Raw genomic sequence first — 19,330 nt, forward strand, 5'->3', positions numbered from 1 at the left:
GGCAGTAACTGGCCTGCACTCGCCACCTTAACCCTGGAGCTGCGGTACATTTATACCTGCAGGAGGGGCTTGGTGCAAGTGAAGGCGTAAAACAGAAAAGCATAGTTAGGAGCTTGGATCTTAGAATCAAGACAACCTGGGTTCTCATTTACTAGCTGCGTGGCTTAGGTTAGACTAGGTTGGACGAGTTTCTTCACCTCCCAGAGCTTCAGGCCTCACGTGAGACCGAGGAGAAAAACAGCATCTGCTTTGTAGAAAGAACTGTTGTCCAGTTAATGGGACCCTGCGTGTTGGGCCTTGGGCACGGGTGCTGGCACGTCAAGAAAGAATGCAGGCAGCTGTGGCTGCTGTTACACTGTAACTCTTGTAATAATTCCTGTGCTTGGTCTTACTCTTAATGCCGAATAAACTAGTGACCTCTTCACCTGAGTTCTGTAGTGTGCAGTGCAACCCTAGTCACGGCTGGCTTCAAAACCAGCCCGTGAAAGTGTAAAATGAAGACCCCGAGACCCCCTGGTGCGGTGGAGGGGCACAGTGTGCCTCTAGCCCGAAGCTTTGCACGTCCATGTGTTGAATTGGAGGTTTTTTTCTTTCTCATGAGACTTTCCCTGTTTTTGTCTTTGATTTTTACTCTCATCCTCATTCACATGCATGCCCATGTTAGTAGCATTACCTTGTCGATCATCTGGGACAGGCCAGATGAGGCAAGCTGCAGATTCACTGTATCCTAATACTTAGAGCTGCCCTGGGGGGTTTGTGGGTGTCCACCCCACCTGATGGATGAAAGACCAGTTTCTTTAGTTAAGATTTGTCAAACCAGTGGGAAGAACTGGAATTAAGGTTAGGTTGTGCTGTGTTCCAAAGCTTATAGGTACTGTCAGATATTTTTCATGTTTCTACATAGCCATGAATCTCGATTGGTTGATATTCGGTCAGATCAGTGTCATGATTTGCTAACGGTTCCCCTGTTGTTGAGTATTTAGGTTGTTGGCATTGTTTTTGTTTTTTGTTATCAGCCATTCTGAAATGAACATTTTCGTGCACAAGGCTTTTTTCTCCTACTAAAGTATGTTAGGGTGGCTTCCCTCCAGCATTGTTCTTGCTTACTATGTATGAATGATTTTGTACCTGCATCCAGTCTTGTGACCCGCTATATTAGGGTTCTCCAGAAAAACAGAACCAATAGTGTGTGTGTGTGTGTGTGTGTGTGTGTGTTTCTCATATGTATGTATGTATGTATTTATCTAGAGAGATTTATCTTAAGGAATTGGCTCATGTGATTGTGGAACTTGACAAGTCCAAAATCTGCAAGGTAGGCTGGCAGGCTGGAGACCCAGGGAAGAATTGCAATTTGAGTCTGAAGACAGTGTGCTGGCAGAATTTCTTCTTCTTTGGGGGAACCTCAGTCTTTTTCTGTTAAGGCCTTCAACTGATTGGATGAGGCCCACCCAAATTATGGAGGGTGATCTGCTTTATTCGAAGTCTCCTGTCTTAAATTTTAATCTCATCAAGACAAATACCTGCACAGAAACATCAAGAATAATGTTTGATCAGATATCTAGGTACCATGGCCTAGCCAAGTTGACACATAAAGTTACCCATCACACCTGCCTACAGTTCTTCCTCTGGGCCTTTTAGGAAATGCCATTTGCATTCTCTGTCTCTGTAGGTGAGTGCATCTCTGAGTTGATTCACTCCACGAATCAGTTTTTTGGCCTCAAACACAGTCATTTCTCTTCCTACTGGACTGGTGCCATTGAGGGGAGGCTGGAGCTGGGAGGCCAGCTTGCGAGCCAGGATAGCTGCCGGCATTGTGATGTGTGAAACACAAAACAGTGCAGGGTGACCTTTACAGGGCCTGGGCCCTTTGAGGCCATTGGGCCCCCTATGGATTATGGACAGCCACTCCCTGGCATAAAGAGGGGATCCTGAGTGAGCATTCTGCAGAGCCTCTTGGGGAAAGAGAGAGAAATGATGAGATGGCCTACTGAGTAATACTTTCATTTTGCTTCTAAGCTAATATTCTCGTGAAAGGTCTAGGATCCTGGAGGGGCCAGAACTTTAAAAGTTTAATAGCACAGCCAGGTTTGTGGGAGGAAAGGGGCCAGGCTGGGAGAAGCACATGGTGGGTTGCAGTGGCCTTTGGCAAAGTCGAATGCTCTGATGGTCTTTTAGATGCTCTGTTGGCCAAAAATTGGGTTTACACCTCTACTTGCTGGCAATTAAACCACTTCTTTGATGACTGAGGAAAAATGTCTGATGACTGAGGAAAAATCTTGTCCCTCCTACCTCAGTATTTTATTTTATTTTTTTTAACATTGCTTTACAATGGTTTGTTAGTTTCTGCTTTATAACAAAGTGAATCAGCTATACATATACATATATCCCCATATCCCCTCCCTCTTGCGTCTCCCTCCCACCCTCCCTATCCCACCCCTCTAGGTGGTCACAAAGCACCGAGCTGATCTCCCTGTGCTATGCGGCTGCTTCCCACTAGCTATCTATTTTACATCTGGTAGTGTATATATGTCCATGCCACTCTCTCACTTCGTCCCAGCTTACCCTTCCCCCTCCCCGTGTCCTCAAGTCCATTCTCTACATCTGTGTCTTTACTCCTGTCCAGCCCCTAGGTTCTTCAGAACCATTTTTTTTTAGACTCCATATATATGTATTAGCATACGGTATTTGTTTTTCTCTTTCTGACTTACTTCACTCTGTATGACAGACTCTAGGTCCATCCACCTCACTATAAATAACTCAAGTTCGTTTCTTTTTATGGCTGAGTAATATTCCATTGTATATATGTGCCACCTCTTCTTTATCCATTCATCTGTCAGTGGACACGTAGGTTGCTTCCATGTCCTGGCTATTGTAAATAGAGCTGCAATGAACATTGTGGTACATGACTCTTTTTGAATTATGGTTTTCTCAGGGTATATGCCCAGTAGTGGGATTGCTGGGTCGTATGGTAGTTCTGTTTTTAGTTTTTTAACTACCTCAGTATTTATAAGTGTTGACCTTGCTTTTGTTTTTTTCTTAAAGTATTTGTTTATTTATTTATTTATTGGCCACACCAAGTGGCATGCAGGATCTTAGTTCCCCAGCCAGGGATCGAACCCGCGCCCCCTGCAGTGGAAGCACAGAGTCTTAACCACTGGACCGCCAGGGAAGTCCCTGTTTTTTTCTTAAAAGAAAAGAGGATATAATATCTTTATCATAGAAAGGGGTTTTCCTGTCACTTTATGTGTGTTCCATGACACCAACAGGGAAGTGGGGTGAAAATATAGTTCAAAAAGAATTACAAACATGAAAAAGGTTGCACTTCACCAGCAATTAAGCAAGCGCAAAGTAAAACCAGACACTGTATTTTGCCCATCGTTTTCGTCAAGATTTAAAAAGAGAACTGGGTGAAAGGCGGCCTTGGGTTAGCGCCCTGCCTGGAAGGCTTGCTCTCAATGCTTGGAATGTTCCAGACACATAGTAGACGTTAACTGTGGAATAATGATGAGGCATGGCTGGTGCTAGGGTCATCCTGATAGAGCGCTGGTCATGTCCACAGCCCCTGGGGAAAACAGTTTGGCACAATGTCGGGAGCCTTAAAAATGTTTATCCCCCTTGATTTAGTAATTCCACTGCTGGGAAGCTACCCTGAGGACCAGCCTCAGGAAAAAGGTTGCTGCATCTAGATACCAACATGCTAATTTAGAAAAGCTAAACAATGAACCTGACGAAAATGTGCAACCACAGAGGAACAGTTAACAGTGGAATATTTTGTAGTTTAAATCTTAAAATCTTAATGTTCCGGATCTTAAACATCTTAAATGACATCTAAGAGTATCTAAGTAGTATGAAGATGAAATTATGAATTAATATTGAATGAAAAAAGCAAAATATAAAAACCTACATCTAGCTTCATTACCACCTCGTAAAGGAAAGCACGTGAGGAAAGAAAGAAAAAAATGACACTATGGAAATCGTGTCTACCTCAGTTGTTTTGGGTAATGGGGCTTTGGGTGTATTTTTCCCCCTCCTCTTTATGGCATTTTGTAGGTTTTAAAATAAGTGTCTTACTTTTCTAATGAAAAGCAACACCGGTTCTGTTTCTAAGCCCAACTCTGACCCCGTATTCTGAATTGGTCTCTGCTTTAGGAATCACTTCAGTGTAACTCCTTTTCGAGGTGGAGGCCTTTGGCCACTTTTACTCGGGTCCGAACCTTAGTTGGTGAGACCTGACTTCACTTTGTGCTCTGCATGTGTTGCTGGAAAGTGGCAAGACGTCCCCTTAGAAACAACAGAAAATCCCACCTGCCTGGAGCCGGTGCAGCGGCCAGGAAAGGACTGTGGTTTTGCTGCTGTGTCCTGAGGGGCGCCCCTGGCCACCTCTGGGTGTCCGGGAGTCCCCTTGGTTGCCAGCTGCTGGGTCAGAGCCCCAGGCGGGCGGTTCTTTACAGATTGTAGAGGCAGAGCCAAGTTCACCCCAGAACCTGGCTCTGCAGCTGGGCACACAGGTGGGGGGCGCTTCCTCTTCTGTGCCTCATCGTGTGCGTTACCTGCAGTACTAAATGACACAGGTGGCAAAAGTCTGTTAGGGTTATTACCTGCTGTGTGTCCTGCTCCGTGTCAAACGTGTGACCAAAAGCTCGAGAGTGCTCAAAGGAGAATGTCTACAGGCAGGCCTTAAAAGAGGAGTTGACAGACTAGCCTGCTGGCCAAATCTGCCCCCAGACGAGAATGGCTGTTACATTTTTTAAAACGTTGTAAAAAGCAAAAACCAACCAAACAAAAAACCAACAAAGAAGTATACTTATGGCCACAAAGCCTAAAATACTGATTATCTGGTCCTTTCCAGAAAAATTTTGTTAATCCCTGCTCTAAACGAAAGAAGAATTCTATACATCATGTAACTGATGGGGCAGTGGCCAGGAGACCTCATTGTAATTGGATCTGGAAGACCTGGGCTGAAGCCTTGGTTCTGGCCAAGTGATGAACTTGGACAAGTTGCATGATCTCTTTGAGTTGTTTTCCTACCCCCTCTCTCCTCCCCTCCTTTCTCCCTCCCCTCCCTCCCCTTCTCCCTCTCCCTCTCCCTCTCCCTCTCCCTCTCCCTCTCCCTCTCCCTCTCCCTCTCCCTCGCCCTCCTCCTCCTCTTCATCATCCCTACCTCCCTCCCTCCATTAAGTAGGTATGATTATGATCTGCTTTGGTCTTCTTTACAACTGATCTACGACGTGATTTTATAAACTTTCGAGTACTGCACAGATGCTTCCTGGTATTTGTCAGTGGTGCCTGATTGCCCAGAGGCAGATGCTGCAGTGGGCAAATACTTTCTCAAATTTAACTGAACCAGCCTGGCGTTACAAAGATGGCTCAGGTTAGTTTGGTACTTGGTGGATAAGGTGACAATATAACAGATCATTTGAGCCTGGTTAATATTTGAGCTGACCCCCTTTCTTGGAAGGGACCCAGACACGATCCGGTCTGGTTCTGTCCTTTTACTCGTGAGGGTTTGAGAACCAGCGAGGCGTAGGGGCCCTAGCCCAAGGTCATTTCAGAGCCTGGAGCCCACGGGGCCTCCTCTTGCTTCAGCACCAGCACATGCTGCCCCCACCTCCCACCCCTGTGACTCTGGTTCTTCCCTCTGTCCTCACCTCAAACCTCCCTTCTTCAAGGAAGCCTTCCACCACCTTCCCGACCAGCTCCACAGACCTGAGCTGCCATTTCACACCTTCTTGTGGGATTATATGCCTCACGTCCACTTCCCCCAGTAGACTGTAAGCTCCATGAGGGCAGGATGGACACCGTTGGCTGGCTCTTTGCCAGCACAGAGTGTGTGCGCACTGCCGGGCAGGGAGGAGGTGCTCAGTAAACACGGGCTGAAAGAGTGAGCAGCGGAGGGCTGGCTCCCGACTCCCACCCGGGCCTGCTTCTGTTCTCAGCCCCCTCATGGCTTGGTTGGTTCCCAAGAGGGGGCTTGTGGAGGCCCATCAGGTGCTGCACTACTCGGGGCCCTTGGGGCTTTCGGCCCTGATGTGCAGCTGTGTTCTCCCCCCGCAGGCCGCTGGACGGGGGTGCCTGCCTCTCCCAGATGCACAGCTGGGCTCCACTGCACGTGCTGCACGGCGACGCCGATGTGCTCTTCCCGGTCAGTGGCGTGGGCTCCTACGGCCCTGCAGGTAGGTGTCTCCCGATTCCTCCTTTCCTCCTGTCGCAGCTCTGGCTCGAGAAGCAGCAGGAGTGGCTGGGTTACGTCTGCGGGTGCGGGGGTGGGAGAGTGGGAGAGTGAGCACGGAGGCCAGGGCTCAGGGCAGTCGGGGCCTGTTGAGCTCAGGAGCGACAGAGGCTGCTCTCCTTGCGGAACCTGGGTATTTTGAGGTGCTCTCACCCGCGTGAGTGTTGACAAACCACCAGGGAGCCCCTGGGGCCTGTTTTTCTTCTTGGCAGTGATTTGTTGAACTTGGTCACATACAAGCTGATCACAAATGGTGACCATTATTTTTGCCTCTTAGGAGAAGGGAGCAGGTCACAGAACCCGTAGCTCTAAAGGTCCTTGTGCTCTATGCAGCCAAGTGCTTGGGGGTCAGGGAGTAGCTTGCTTAAAAGCGGGTAAGCATTTCTGACCTGTTCCTTGTGGTCGAGCAGGCTTGCCTGTGGTTCGTGATTGTTTTCTTTAGCTAGAGCAGGTCATGGTGAGGGGTATTGGGGGCGTGGCGGCGAGGGTGGGAGCGTGGATGAGCCCGGCTCCCCTGGTGGGGTAGGTGTTTGCAGCGCCTGGCACAGTGAAGTGCTTGGTCACCGTCACTGCCTCACAGCACCAGCGTGTCACAGAGGCCTCGGCCCCCTTGTGTAGGTGCCCTTCTCACCCTCCTAGGCCCAGGTTTAGGGAACCGTGGGCCGGGGCCCACCGACTGCCCAGGAAGCTGTTGACATGCTGAACCGGATGATAGACTGTTGTCGTGTCACCGTGTGAGGAACAGAAACCCACTCAAACTAGCTGGGGCACGAGGCAGGGTGGTCACGCTGACTGGCGCAGTCTTGGGGGGGTGGTCAGCTCAGGCCCAGCTCTAGAAGTTGGAGGGGGGCACGTGACCGCCCTGTGAGGCAGTGTTCCCGGTGTAAATTGAGGCTAATGAGAGTACAGCTAAGTGACTTACGTCCGCCAGGCTGTTCTCCTCTTCTGCAAAGTATGGGTGGTGGTGATGACAGCCCTGAAATGAGTCCAGGGCTGTAAGGTGACTGATCTGGGTTAGCTCATCCACTCTTGACCACAGCCCACGAGGGAAGGGATGGTTATTGTTATACCTCCTCCTTCTGAGACTTGTGGCAAAGGTTCCCTGAGTTAATCTGGGACAAGGTGCGGGGCACATGTGAAGTCCCCAGGCAGGCTTCCTGCAGGCATTGCACTAGTGAGGTCGTCTTGCGGGCGCCCGTGGGCTAGAAGCTGGGACTTTGGGATGGAGGCACTCCGGGCCCGGCGAGGTCCTACTGTCATTCTCGTTCTGTGCCCCACGCTTCCTTGTGGGGATCTGCCCCCATCTCCTCTCCCTCCTGGTCTGTCTTTGCTCCCTCATCATTCTCCGCCCTCTTGTTTGGCCTCTATTTGGCTGAGGTGCCAGCACTGCTGCCTTGGCTGTGTGTCCTTCCATACCAACTAGAGCTTCTGTCCGGGTGTTGATTGAAACCCCAGAGAGGGACGGTCTGGTGGGCCTAGCTGGTGTCTGCAGGCCAGGCCGGCCCCTGCAGCTCCTTCCGTTCGGGTGACCAGCCTTGGTCTGAGCCACTGCGGGTTGGAGGTCTGGTCACCTCGCCCTTGCCCATTCAGCAGCGGTGCAGACACGAGCAGAATGTCTGAGAAGGCTGGGGGGTGGGGCGGTGGCTGGCAGAGAGCAGGTGGTCCTCAGGTTTGTCTGTGGGACCGCTGGAGGATTTCCAGTGCTTGTTCAGGCATCTGAGTCGGGGTCCAGTCCCCCATTCCCCTTATCCTGCTCCCCCCGGGCAGGCCTTTTGTTTGGGTCATGAACTGTCGCTGGGTTGCCGTGTCAGGCTGCTCCTGGGGCTTGGCTGTGCGCCATTCGCATCGGGGTTTAGTCACAGAACGCAGCGTTCTGGCCGGCCTCCAGGAGCCTCGCCAGGAGGCACCCCTGCCCCCGCAGATTTCCCACCGTCCCTCCTCGGGCTGTCAGCCTCGCAGACCCAGAGGCTCCACCTTGCCACTGTTGGTGGGACCCCAGCTCCAGCTGATGGCGACTGTCCTCACCAGAGACGCTGCGTGTGAGCTGGTCTGCCAACTTTTTCACTTACTGTTAACAAAGCTGCCAGGAGTCATGGGAGCTTGTGACCGCCTGAGGGGCAAACTCACCATGGTGAGAACACTGCACGGGAAGGCGCGTTATTCTAGGGCTGCACGAAGATACTAGAATCAGCTGGGGGAAGCCGTGTCCTGGCTGGAGTGCCAAAGTGCATCAAGTCCCTCCTGGCCTGATGCCCCATGTCCGTGGAGGTGTGCGGGCTGGTGGTGCTGAGGCTGGCCTGGCTGCCGGCCCGGCCTCTCCATGGGCAGCCCTGGGCGTGCACGGCCAGATTTCTCCCCAAGACTCCTTCTCTTTCACTCCATTTGAATAGTGTCCCTTCTGATTGACACTTGCCTACTTTAGTGACGTTCAGATCTCCCTTCTCTTTCTGGCCTGGGAGTCATTTCATGTCTTTAACTTGGAGGGTATTTAGAGAAAGAGGGAGGGGATAAAAAAAAAAAGGGAGAGAGGCCTGTGGCGGGGAAGGATGGATGTTTTAGTAGCTAGGTCTGGGGAGGGAGAAGGCGGCAGAGAAGGGGACCCTGAACACAGGATTATTATCCTTCTGAACCTTGGAAGAGGCACCTCTGTGGTTTGGGGGGCCATGCCTTGGGCTGCGTTTTTGGGGTTAGGGAGGGGCTCAGAGAAGGGAGACACCAGCCCAGGGTCACCCGAGACCCTGACAAGCAGATGGAGGATTCGATCCAGTCATTCCTCCGGGCCTGTCATTACCTACAGCAGAGCACAGCACATTTACCAACATCTGCTTGAAGCTGCCAGGGAGAAAAAGTCCCCAAAGTTTCTTTCAACTGAGAATCGTGAATTGAGGGGAACAGAACACCCGTTCCTGCTGACCATGTACGTGGAAACGTCACTGCTGCTCGCTGAGGGCCTGTGGTTGGAGTTGGGCTTTGGCACATGCGGAGCTGGTTCACTGGGCAGCTCGGGTCCTCGGCCCCTTCCTCTCCCCATCAGGTCCAGTGTTCCCCGACTTCTCCCACTCCTGCCATTGGGTCTGGGGTTGGGTCGCTGCCAGGCTCTGGGGGATCTAAAGGCGAGTCCCCTGCGAGTGCCGCAGGCAGGGAGGGGACAAGGACATCATTTTAATCCTCCGACGTAGAGGAGGAGGAATGAACGGTCGAAGTGTCCTCTGAATGCTTCCACCACCCTCTTCTAACTCATCCTTCTCTCGCTAGGCTCATGCAGAATAGCCTCTCAGTAGCTCTCTATCCCTGTCTGCCATCCATCCATCCTTCTTTCAGCAGCCAGAGTGATTTTTTAGAATGTAAATCAGATTGCCTCATTCGCCTGCTCCAGACCCTTCCCCCCACTTAGGGTCAGATCCGGAACCCTCCCTGTGTCCACCCGGCCCCCACTCACCCCGCAGCCTCACCTCCTCCCGTTTCCCCTCTGCCTGCTGCCCTGGCCATACCAGCCAGCTTTCACTTCCTCCTCCCCTCGAGCTCCTCCTGCCTTTAGGCTGCGGCCCAAGGGCTGCTGCGTTAGAGGACACCCCGGCCCTGCCGCCGACCCCAGCTCACGTGGCCCGGGCCTTGGTTTCGCTCTGTTGTAAACCTAGGTGTCTCCGCTGCTCCCACCTCGGTGTACCATCTGAAATCGTGTACTTGTGTAATTACCTGATAACGCCTGTCCCCGAACCCCTACCCGCACTAGCCCTTGAGGTCCGTGAGGGCAGGACCATGTCTGTTTTGCTTCCAGTGTGACCCTGACCCTCGTCAGAGCCAGGCCCGCAGCTGGGGTTCAGGGGAGCACATCAGTGCCGGGGTGGGGTGTGGGCATGCTGAAGGGAGTGGACGTCTGGCAGTTGGAAAAATGACGTCTGGCTGGGGGCAAAGGAAGAGGGGCCTCGACAGTGTCTGCGATCGCTCTGTGGCCCCAGTGCATCAGGCCCGCTACAGCTGGCACGGGGTCAGGGTCGTGTATTACGACGGGAAATCCACTTGGGCCGGGGAGGCGTGGTGTCCGGAATCCTGGTGGCTGATGCTGGTCTTTACTCCACCCGTGGATTTGCGTTGTGCAGTTGGAGTCCTGTCTTTGCTTCAGGAAGTGGAATCTGACGGCTGTGTGTGAGTTAGATTGGAGGCTGAAGCAGAGCTGCGGGGACCTGCTGCAGAAGACCCCGGGGAGGGCCTGGAGCCCTCGAACTGGGGGGCGGGGGAAGTGACTGGAGAGCAAGGCGTGGGAGGTGACTGGGTGGGACCGACTGGTCTTGGACACCAAGCAGCTCTGGGATGGGAGGGAGGGTGGTGCCACCATCTTCTGAGGTGGGAGCGGTTTTGAAGGTCATGATCAGTTGGGAGGCCAGTACGGTATCCTAGTAGAGCTTTCTGGTGGGCGGTTATAAATGTGGGTTTAGGATTCAAGATTGGGGGCCTAGCCAGAGGTGAGGACTAGCCAGAGGTGAGGGCTCGAGAGCTGTCACCTTCACGGAGCCGAGAGCTGGAGCCAGCACCTTTGCTGGGTTTGCCAAGGGCGTCAGAGGCCACGGAGCTGTGATCCAGCGACACCTTCACGCAGGAATCAGAGAAAGAGACGGTGAGGGGAGGAGGACCACTGTGTCTTGAAGGCTGAGAGCAGAGAGCTCCTAGGAGTGGGGGGGGGAGGGGTCTTGGTTACAGGGCAAACTGGCACCAGCCACCGCTCACTGCACGCTCTCACCGAAACGTATGTGTAATAAAATGTGAAGTTTAATTATGTGGTGGGCGTTATTAAAATGTTGTATGAAAAGAGGGGATATATGTATATGCATAGCTGATTCACTTTGCTGTACAGTATAAACTAACACAATATTGTAAAGCAACTATACTCCAATAAAAAAAAAAAGTATGGTCGGCAGTAGTGTCAGCCCATTTCAGAGAGGAGGCAGCCGAGTCACAAAGAGGCTGGGTAACTTGCTGGATTGAAGTTGGGGAGCAGGGACTTGAACCCAGGCCAGTGGGCGGAGCCTGCACCCTGAACTCACCACGATGCTGGGGAGCGAGAAATGGGAGGCGGAGAGGTGGACACTTTCTCTTCCCCCTGTGAACTTCTTAAAAGAGGTAGGAGTGAGTGGAATAGTTTGGTGGGGACAGCAGGGTAGAAGGAAAGGAGAGAAAACCCCTTAAGGTTCCCTTAGGTCAACCTCTTAAGAGCTGGGGAATCTTGAGCAGGACCAGACCAGGCGTAAGCGGAGGAGGAGGTCACACGACAGATGACTTAGGGCAACGGGACGTGCGTCCTTCCGTCCCCGCACCCCCTGTCCCTGATCCAGGCCTGGCTGGGGGTGTTGACAAACCAGAAGTTTGCCCAACATGCAGGTGTTCTGCTGGATGACACTGGCGTGAATGTCACTGTCCAGCCTCAGGGGCATGGATTTGTACTTTTTCCTGGGAAGAGACTTGAACAGCAGCTAATGCATCTATGAAAGTCTTTAGTGCCTCTTGCCTGTTGTTTCTAGAGATGACTTATGGCCTCACTTCTTCCAAATGCCTTTCCCACTTGATGCAGGGCAAGTGGCGCTGTAGAAAGCAGCAGTCACTAGGCTGTGCTGCCCTCGCGTGTCCGTCTCCAGACACTGCAGGCGGGAGCCGATCTAACAGCTGATTTATATTATTCCCTGGTTCTGAGGTTGGCTCTGGATATGGACTTCATGCATAATTCCAGGTGGCTCCAGATCAAAGAGGTTAATAAATAAGTCATGGGATGTAATGTACAGCATAGGGAATATAGTCAATAATATTGTAATAACTTTGTCGGTGACAGATAATACTACATTTATCGTGGTGATTAATTTGTAGTGTATGTAAATGTCGAATCACTGTGCTATACACCTGAAACTGATATTATTGTGTGTCAGCTATACTCAATGAAAAAAAAAAAGGTTAAGTGGGAAAATAGGGCCTCCAGTCAGTGACTGATACCAAGTCTGAGATTACGGCCCAAAGAGATGAAACAGGGAGCAGATGAAAATCCAGTGTGCCAGACGGGTAAACATTTGTAAGTAAACTGATTTAGCAGGTGAGCCAGTGTCTGCACTGTGTCCTTGTCTCATGGGGAAAATGAAACGAGAACAGAACCCTGACTTTCTCTCTGTGGTTGCTGTGTGTGCGCAGATACCCCCCTCGGGAGCCTGGAGAACGGGACGGGACCCGATGACCACGTCCTCCCGGAGCCTGGACCTCGGTACAGGTGAGTATTCAGACCCCAAGCTGCCTCTGGGGTTGAACTGTCCTCTTTACAACTCTGCCTTTTATTCTTTTTTAAAGATGGTTGGGCGCCTGCTGGGACTGAAGGGCAAGGCCTCACTTCACGTTAATTTAGTTCAGGTTTGGTCTAACATCCCAGAGTGCGAAGTGGCCAGGGGTCTCAGGCCCGAGACTTGGTATGTGTCAAATTTCACTTGCATACCACCTTTACTTTTTCCACTTTGGGGACCATATCTGGGTACCTCCACCATCATAATTTGCTTGATTTTAATATTTGATAATGATAACAATTGAACAATTTTAATATTACAATTTATAATTGTAATATTACATAATATTTAAACCACTTTGATATTATATATCAGTGAAGTGCTTAGTCTGGCATTCAGTAGCAAGCACCACATTGGTTTTCGTTTTTTTCAAATGAAAGTACCTCAAGGGAAAGCTGAGTTGTCCAGAGTCACTGGACGTTTGGTGGCAGAGCTGAGATGGACACTGAGGACCCTCTGATGCCACCGTGATCCTTGTTGCTCTTACAGCTTTTTCCTTCTTCTCTCCATGGGTTTAAATTGGTGTCCCCAGGGTGTAGCATCTGCATTTTCAACCTTGGCTCCAGAACGGGGTCATTGTTTACCTCCACCCATGCTTGGTGTTACCGTCTCGCCCTGCTCTCTGAGAATGGCACTGTCTGTAGGAGGCTCGTGCCGATTAATACGATGCCAGGAAGGGTTGGTGCCACCAGATCCATCCAGGACGCTGAGTCCTTTCTGCTGTTTATTTTAGAAAATTTGGAAAATGCAGCAGTACATGAAACTACATCACTCTTACCCCCAACTCCATTTCATCCATGATGTTTTGGTCCTTTTCCTCCTGGGGTGTGGGTGTGGGTGTGGTAACCAGATTATGGTCTTGCCATTTTCATGAAAGATGCGAAGTGCTGTTTTTCCACGTTGCAAATTCTTTGTAACTACACAGTCAACTCTCGTCATTTGTGGTGGTCATGTTCTGTCAAGATGGAACCATTGCTCCTAGGTTCCTGGGAGTGTCTGGTCACAACATTTTTGTCAACAGATCAGTACATACCTATGTTTTATGCCAGTTCCTGTTTAAAGACACCGTATTTAGCATATGTTGTTGATTCACTGACGGTGGACTCGAGGCCAACAGCCCTATCATCAGGCCTGAACAAGGGCCACCTCACACGTGTATTTTCTCCGTCAGGCACTTCACAGTCTTGCATTCAGGAACACCAGACAGCACTTCAGCACTAGCTTGGGGCCATTTTAGATGCAAAATCAGCAACAAAAAGCACAAGAATGTGAACAATGTGGTGCTAAATAGCTCGCCAGAAGGACAGAATGTTAGTTGAAAGAAGGCAGAGCTTGCCTTGTTTGGCAGGAGCTGGGAGCATGGACATCCGTGACTCAGCCTTTTGGCCGCTCTGTGCGTGTTCACGGGTGACCACGTTATACCTGAGAGCTGGGAGTTTTGGGGTTACAAGTAAACTGCAGGGAGTAGGCGAATTTGCAGCTACGGAATCCACAAATGAGGACCGACTATAATTTCAAAGGGCATCCTTCCCTTCCTTCTAGTTCGTAAACCTGAGTAAGCGTAAAGCCTGCTGGTTTTTGAATGGTGAGGAGGTGTGTTTTAAGTGGCCGACTGTAACTTCCCTCTGCCTGCCTTTCCCAGTGTGGAAGCCAGTCCTCCAGGCCAAGGAAGTCCTCTGAGCAGCCTGTTACCGTCTGCCTCGGTGCCCGAGTCCATGACAATTAGTAAGTACTTTCTGAGCAGCTTCTGCCGATGCCAGGATGACTCTTGGCCCTGCACATCGAGGCAGTGCCTTTGTGCTTGCTCCTGTGTGACCGTGGACTTTACAGAGTGTGGGATGAAGTCAGGTGTGTGTGTGCCTGGTCGTGGACTTGGAGTGTGGTGCGTGGTCGTAAGCTCCCTGAGCTGTAAAACTTGATACTTGGGTGCGTGAACGCTCTAAAGGACGTGCTTCAGAGGTGGAGCAGGATTGAGGCAGAGGGAAACTTCTTCTTCTTTTTTTTTAAATTTAATTAATTAATTAATTAATTTATTTATTTTTGGCTGTGTTGGGTCTCGTTTCTGTGCGAGGGCTTTCTCTAGTTGCGGCAAGCGAGGGCCACTCTTCATCGCGGTGCGCGGGCTTCTCACTGTCGCGGCCTCTCTTGTTGCGGAGCACAGGCTCCAGACGCGCAGGCTCAGTAGTTGTGGCTCACGGGCCCAGTTGCTCCGCGGCATGTGGGATCCTCCCAGACCAGGGCTCGAACCCGTGTCCCCTGCATTGGCAGGCAGATTCTCAACCGCTGCGCCACCAGGGAAGCCCAGAGGGAAACTTCTGTCATTCAAGGTTTCCGGGTTTGTCTCCTGCAAGGCCGTCAGCTACAGAGGAACTTTCTAGTTGGGTTTCCTTTGTAGCTCTGGAGGAATCACTTTTGTAGGTAAGGGAGAGAGTGTCTCTTGAAGATGAATGAAGGTTGCTAATGATCAGGTTCAAACTGTTTGCAACCTCACCACTCAGTAAAAGTATTAGCGAAACAGCAATTACGGTTAGGTTTGAGTGGCTTTATGTAATAAAGAATAAACCAGCAAACTGTGGCTTAATGTGATAGGAATTCATCTCTCTGTCCAGAGGTAGGCAGGCTGGGCCAGTATGTGGCTCCATGGTCATCGGAGACCAGGGCTCCTTCTATCTTGCCTCATAGTCCAAAACGGCTGTTTTAGCTCCAGCCATCCCATTCTCATCCCAGGTATCAGGAAGGAGGAGGGGGCAAAGGAGAGACTTCTTCCATTTCCACAGGTAGGATTCAGGGGTCTGAACTTGCACAGGGGAAGAAATTACAACTTTGTTCTCTAACCTCTGACTGAAATTTAGTATTTCCTTTATTTTTTATTGTTTTACTTGATTTTTCAATTGAAGTATAGTTGTTTACAATGTTATTAGTGTCAGGTGTACAACATAGTGATTAAAAATTTTTATAGATTATACTTCATATAAAGTTATTGTAATACATTGGCTATAGTCTCTGTGCTGTACAATATGTCCTTGTAGTTTATTTTATCCATAGTAGTTTGTACCGCTTACCCCTCCCCCCATCTTGCCCCCTTTCCTCTCCGCACTGGTAACCACTAGTTTGTTCTCTGTGTCTGTTTCTGTTTTGTTATATTCATTTGTTTGTTTTATTTTTAAGATTCCACATATAAGTGATATCATACAGTATTTGTCTTTTTCTGTCTGACTTATTTCACTAAGCATAGTACCCTCCAGGTCCATCTGTGTTGCTGCAAATGGCAAAATTTCATTCTTTTTTATGGCTGAGTAATATTCCATTGTATATATGTGTGTGTGTGTGTGTGTGTGTGTGTGTGTGTGTGTGTGTATATATACCACATCTTCTTTATCCAGTTATCTGTCGATGGACAGTTAGGTTGCATTTTCTTTAATTATGAAAGTAGCAGCAAACCATAGGAACCTTAGTAGCCTTAGCAAAATGGGTGACTTTGTCACTGATAGAAGTCACAGGCACCTGTAACAACAGTGATATGGAAAAATCTCACAATGTCATTTCTGCTTGAAAATACAGTAGTTTTTTAATGTGATAAAAAATCCTGTATATTAGTGTGTCACTTTTCCTTTTTACATTTTAATAATTCTATTTCAATTTGATCAGTTTCCTTTGTAATCTTGGGTGTTTTATTTTATATATTTAAAAACATTTTTCTGAGAAGAGGCCCATGGGCTTCATCACCAGACTGCAGAATGGGTCTGTGACACAAAAAAGGTAAACTTCTCCCCTCCCCCAAGCTGTAAGGGCCCTTCCTAGAAGGTGCACACAAGTTCCCACTTGTGTGGCCAACATCCATCCCGAGGCCTCCCCTGGCTGCTAAGGAGGCAGTGTGTCCTATCCGTCCACCCGCCCACCCCCTGCCAAAAAAAAAAAACACCAAAAAACCCATGGCTAAGGAAGGAAGAGGGGTTCGGGGGGCAACCAGCATTCTGATTCAAGGATGAGGAAGGAAATGAGTAGGCGCTGTGAGGTTGGGGTGTGGGGATTGGGTGGTGTCACTGTGCATAACCAAGGCATGCGGTTTACGCTGGCACCTCTCAGCCTCGGGTTCAGCTGAGCAGATATTTCTGTATCTGCCAGTGTGCGGGACACACGGGCCAGAAGAGCACTAAGGTCACTGGTTTTCAAATTTCAGTTGTTTAATTACTGCTGTACTATTAGCTATCCGGCCATTTTTTAAAAATGGGTGCCCCTAAAAAACCTGAATGCCTTTATTTAAAAATGGAATTTTATGTGCTTACTGTAAACGGAGAGCCACTCTTAGTTGACTTAAATAGCAGGTGACTGTGAAAATAAAGACAAGAAAAGGAACCAGTGTTAGTAAGTCGGCCTGGATGCTGTTGCCTGTCTGAGCATGAGAAGATATCTCAGTGCTAATCCACTCAGGTGTTTTTCCTGACATCATCGGAAGGAGTGGAAAAGGGAAGGGGAATTCTCTCTATGGCTCACTGTTATTTGATGCCTTGTCTTTCTAGCACCTGCAGTGCTGCCTCTTCACGTGGGTCACACCTTGACCTAGAGGGGTGAGACTTTACCCTGACCCTGAAGTGCATCTACTCTAAAGACCCCGAAATTGAGGATGTGGAGGCCAGGCTTCGTCGGCGCCTCATCCTAGGCACCATTTGTAGGGATACAGGCGTCTCCACACCACCACTTCCCCCCACCCCGTGGTACCTAGCACTGTGCTTCCGCGTAGGCCTCCTGCACCCCGGCATGAGGTCCCGCCATCTCAGACACGATTCTCTTTGTCAGCTGCTCTTGGGTCGACAGAGATCGTGGTCTGTAGGTCTCCCTCAGCCATCTTCTGACCTTGAGGAGGGTGCTGGCCCTGCTTGTGTGTTTTCACTAAGGACATGCCTCTGAGCGCACTCGAGTGATGTTGATGGCAGGGATTTAGACTGTTTTTCTTGTTTTTAGTCGTACACTTTTCTAAAAATGTAAATCCGGTGTTCTTATTTGGTATCTTTGGCAAATAGAGGCATACCCAGACTTTACAACCTGCATCTCTGAAGAAAAATGTCACTACATCCACATTTTGACCCTCGACACCCTGTAGCAGTGTGGTTTGTGGGGGATAAGTGTGTGTATGGTGGGAGGGGGTTCTGTTTTCTGCGGTGGCTGTAAATTTCAGGGAACCTTCAGGGGACAGCACTGTTGTCTGTCCTGTGGGTGTTCCAGACGAGAGATCAGAATCCTGAGAAATGTTGAGCGGGGGCTGGTTTTGACTTGTACCCTCCCCATCCTGCCCCTGCCTCCTGTGTCATCGCAAAAAAATAAGAAGAGCGAGTCTGTCTGGGTATCCAGGGTGTGTTACTTTGCTAGGGTTGTTGTAACAAAATACCACAGACTGGTGGCTTAGACAACAGAAATTTATTTCTCATAGTTGCGGAGGCTGGAAGTCCTCCAAGATCAAGGCACCGGCAGTCTTGGTTTCTGGTGAGGCCTCTCTCTCTGGCTTGATGACCCTCTCTCTGTGAGCACGCATCTCTGGTGTCTCTTCCTCTTATAAGGATGCTTTAATTACCTCTTTAAAGGTCCTACCTCCAAATACAGTCAAAACATATGAATTTGGGAGGGATGCAATTCAGTCCATAACAGCGGGTGTCCCAGGAGTGGTGTCCCAAGAGCTCTCCAAGTTCAGGATGAGAATTGCATCCTAGCATGTGAAGCACCTAGGATTGCACTCCAGAGGAGATGCCCGACTCTCACAAACCCCAGAAGAGCCTGGCAGAGGAACCCCAACTCTGTTCCCTGGAGCGGAGAGTGTTTCCCTCACGTCCCACCAAGTGGCTCCCAGCCTGCACTGAATAATCGGGCCAGGTGGCTGTCTCGGCCCTGTCATCGAGCTGGAGCTTGTGTACTTAACCCTTGGTGCTGCGGGTAATTGACAAGTCCTCTGCCAAGCAGCCTCCCCGCCTTGGGTGTCTCTGAAATGGCAAAGGGTTTTGTCCCAGGCTTTTGGGGCATATATTATTGTTATTTAGTGCCCAAGAGAAGATGTGTGATCACACCCCCATTACTGCTCTCTCTTCAGGCCCTTTGGTACTTAAGAAAACACAAAAGCCTGTTATGAAAAATTAATTATTGAGGAGAGTAGTAAAGACAGTTATGAGCAAACCCAGACACCCGTAATTCTGCCTCAGAGGTCCTTTCCATTCCTGCAGGTGAATTTGCGATCCTGGATTTGGGGCGTGCAGAGTTGTAGCTGGTTGGAATTGCAGCGTGCCTGTTGCTTTAGGAGGACATGCTCTGAAACCAGGCTGCCCAGGTTCAAGTTCTTAAACCTCCCAGGCTCTTGTTTCCTTGTCTAAACATAAAGATTCGATGAATACTTGTCTCGTATGGTCATTGTGAAGATTAACCGTGATGTGCTTAGAGAAGTATTTAGATCACAGAGTTAAGAGTCATGAATGTTAGCTATTGTCGATGTGCTTATTTTGTATTCAGCTCTTAACATATATCACAGTTGCCCTTTTTTCCCTCATCTCCCCGTTGTCCTGTTGAATGTGTTGACTGAAGAAAAACACACAACCTATAAGTTGTGAGTTGTTTTATTCGGGTATCTTACTGAGGACTGTAGCCCAGGACACAGCCTCTCAGGTCGCTCTGAGAAACTGCTCAGAAGGGGTAAGGGAGGAGTTAGGATATATAGGAGTTTTTTGCTGGAAAAAAAAACATGTAGTTGAACATCAGGAGACTACTGCTAATCACAAAAACCAGACATCTCAAGTTAATGATTCTA

The 19,330-nt window shown here is 49.7% G+C and overlaps 1 protein-coding gene across 6 annotated transcripts in view; it reads left to right on the forward strand.

Moving 5' to 3' along the window:
- SNX29 (sorting nexin 29) overlaps positions 1-19,330 on the forward strand; it is a 562,097-nt gene that overhangs the window by 69,441 nt on the left and 473,326 nt on the right. For all 6 annotated transcript variants that reach the window (XM_061208309.1, XM_061208310.1, XM_061208308.1 and 3 more), the window contains 3 exons: positions 6,055-6,173; positions 12,401-12,476; positions 14,186-14,268. In XM_061208309.1, the coding sequence (XP_061064292.1) occupies positions 6,055-6,173; positions 12,401-12,476; positions 14,186-14,268 (278 nt within the window). The remainder of the gene's footprint in view (positions 1-6,054; positions 6,174-12,400; positions 12,477-14,185; positions 14,269-19,330) is intronic.

Source organism: Eubalaena glacialis, chromosome 13 (genome assembly GCF_028564815.1).
Source record: "Eubalaena glacialis isolate mEubGla1 chromosome 13, mEubGla1.1.hap2.+ XY, whole genome shotgun sequence".
NCBI classification, from domain to species: Eukaryota; Metazoa; Chordata; class Mammalia; order Artiodactyla; family Balaenidae; genus Eubalaena; species Eubalaena glacialis.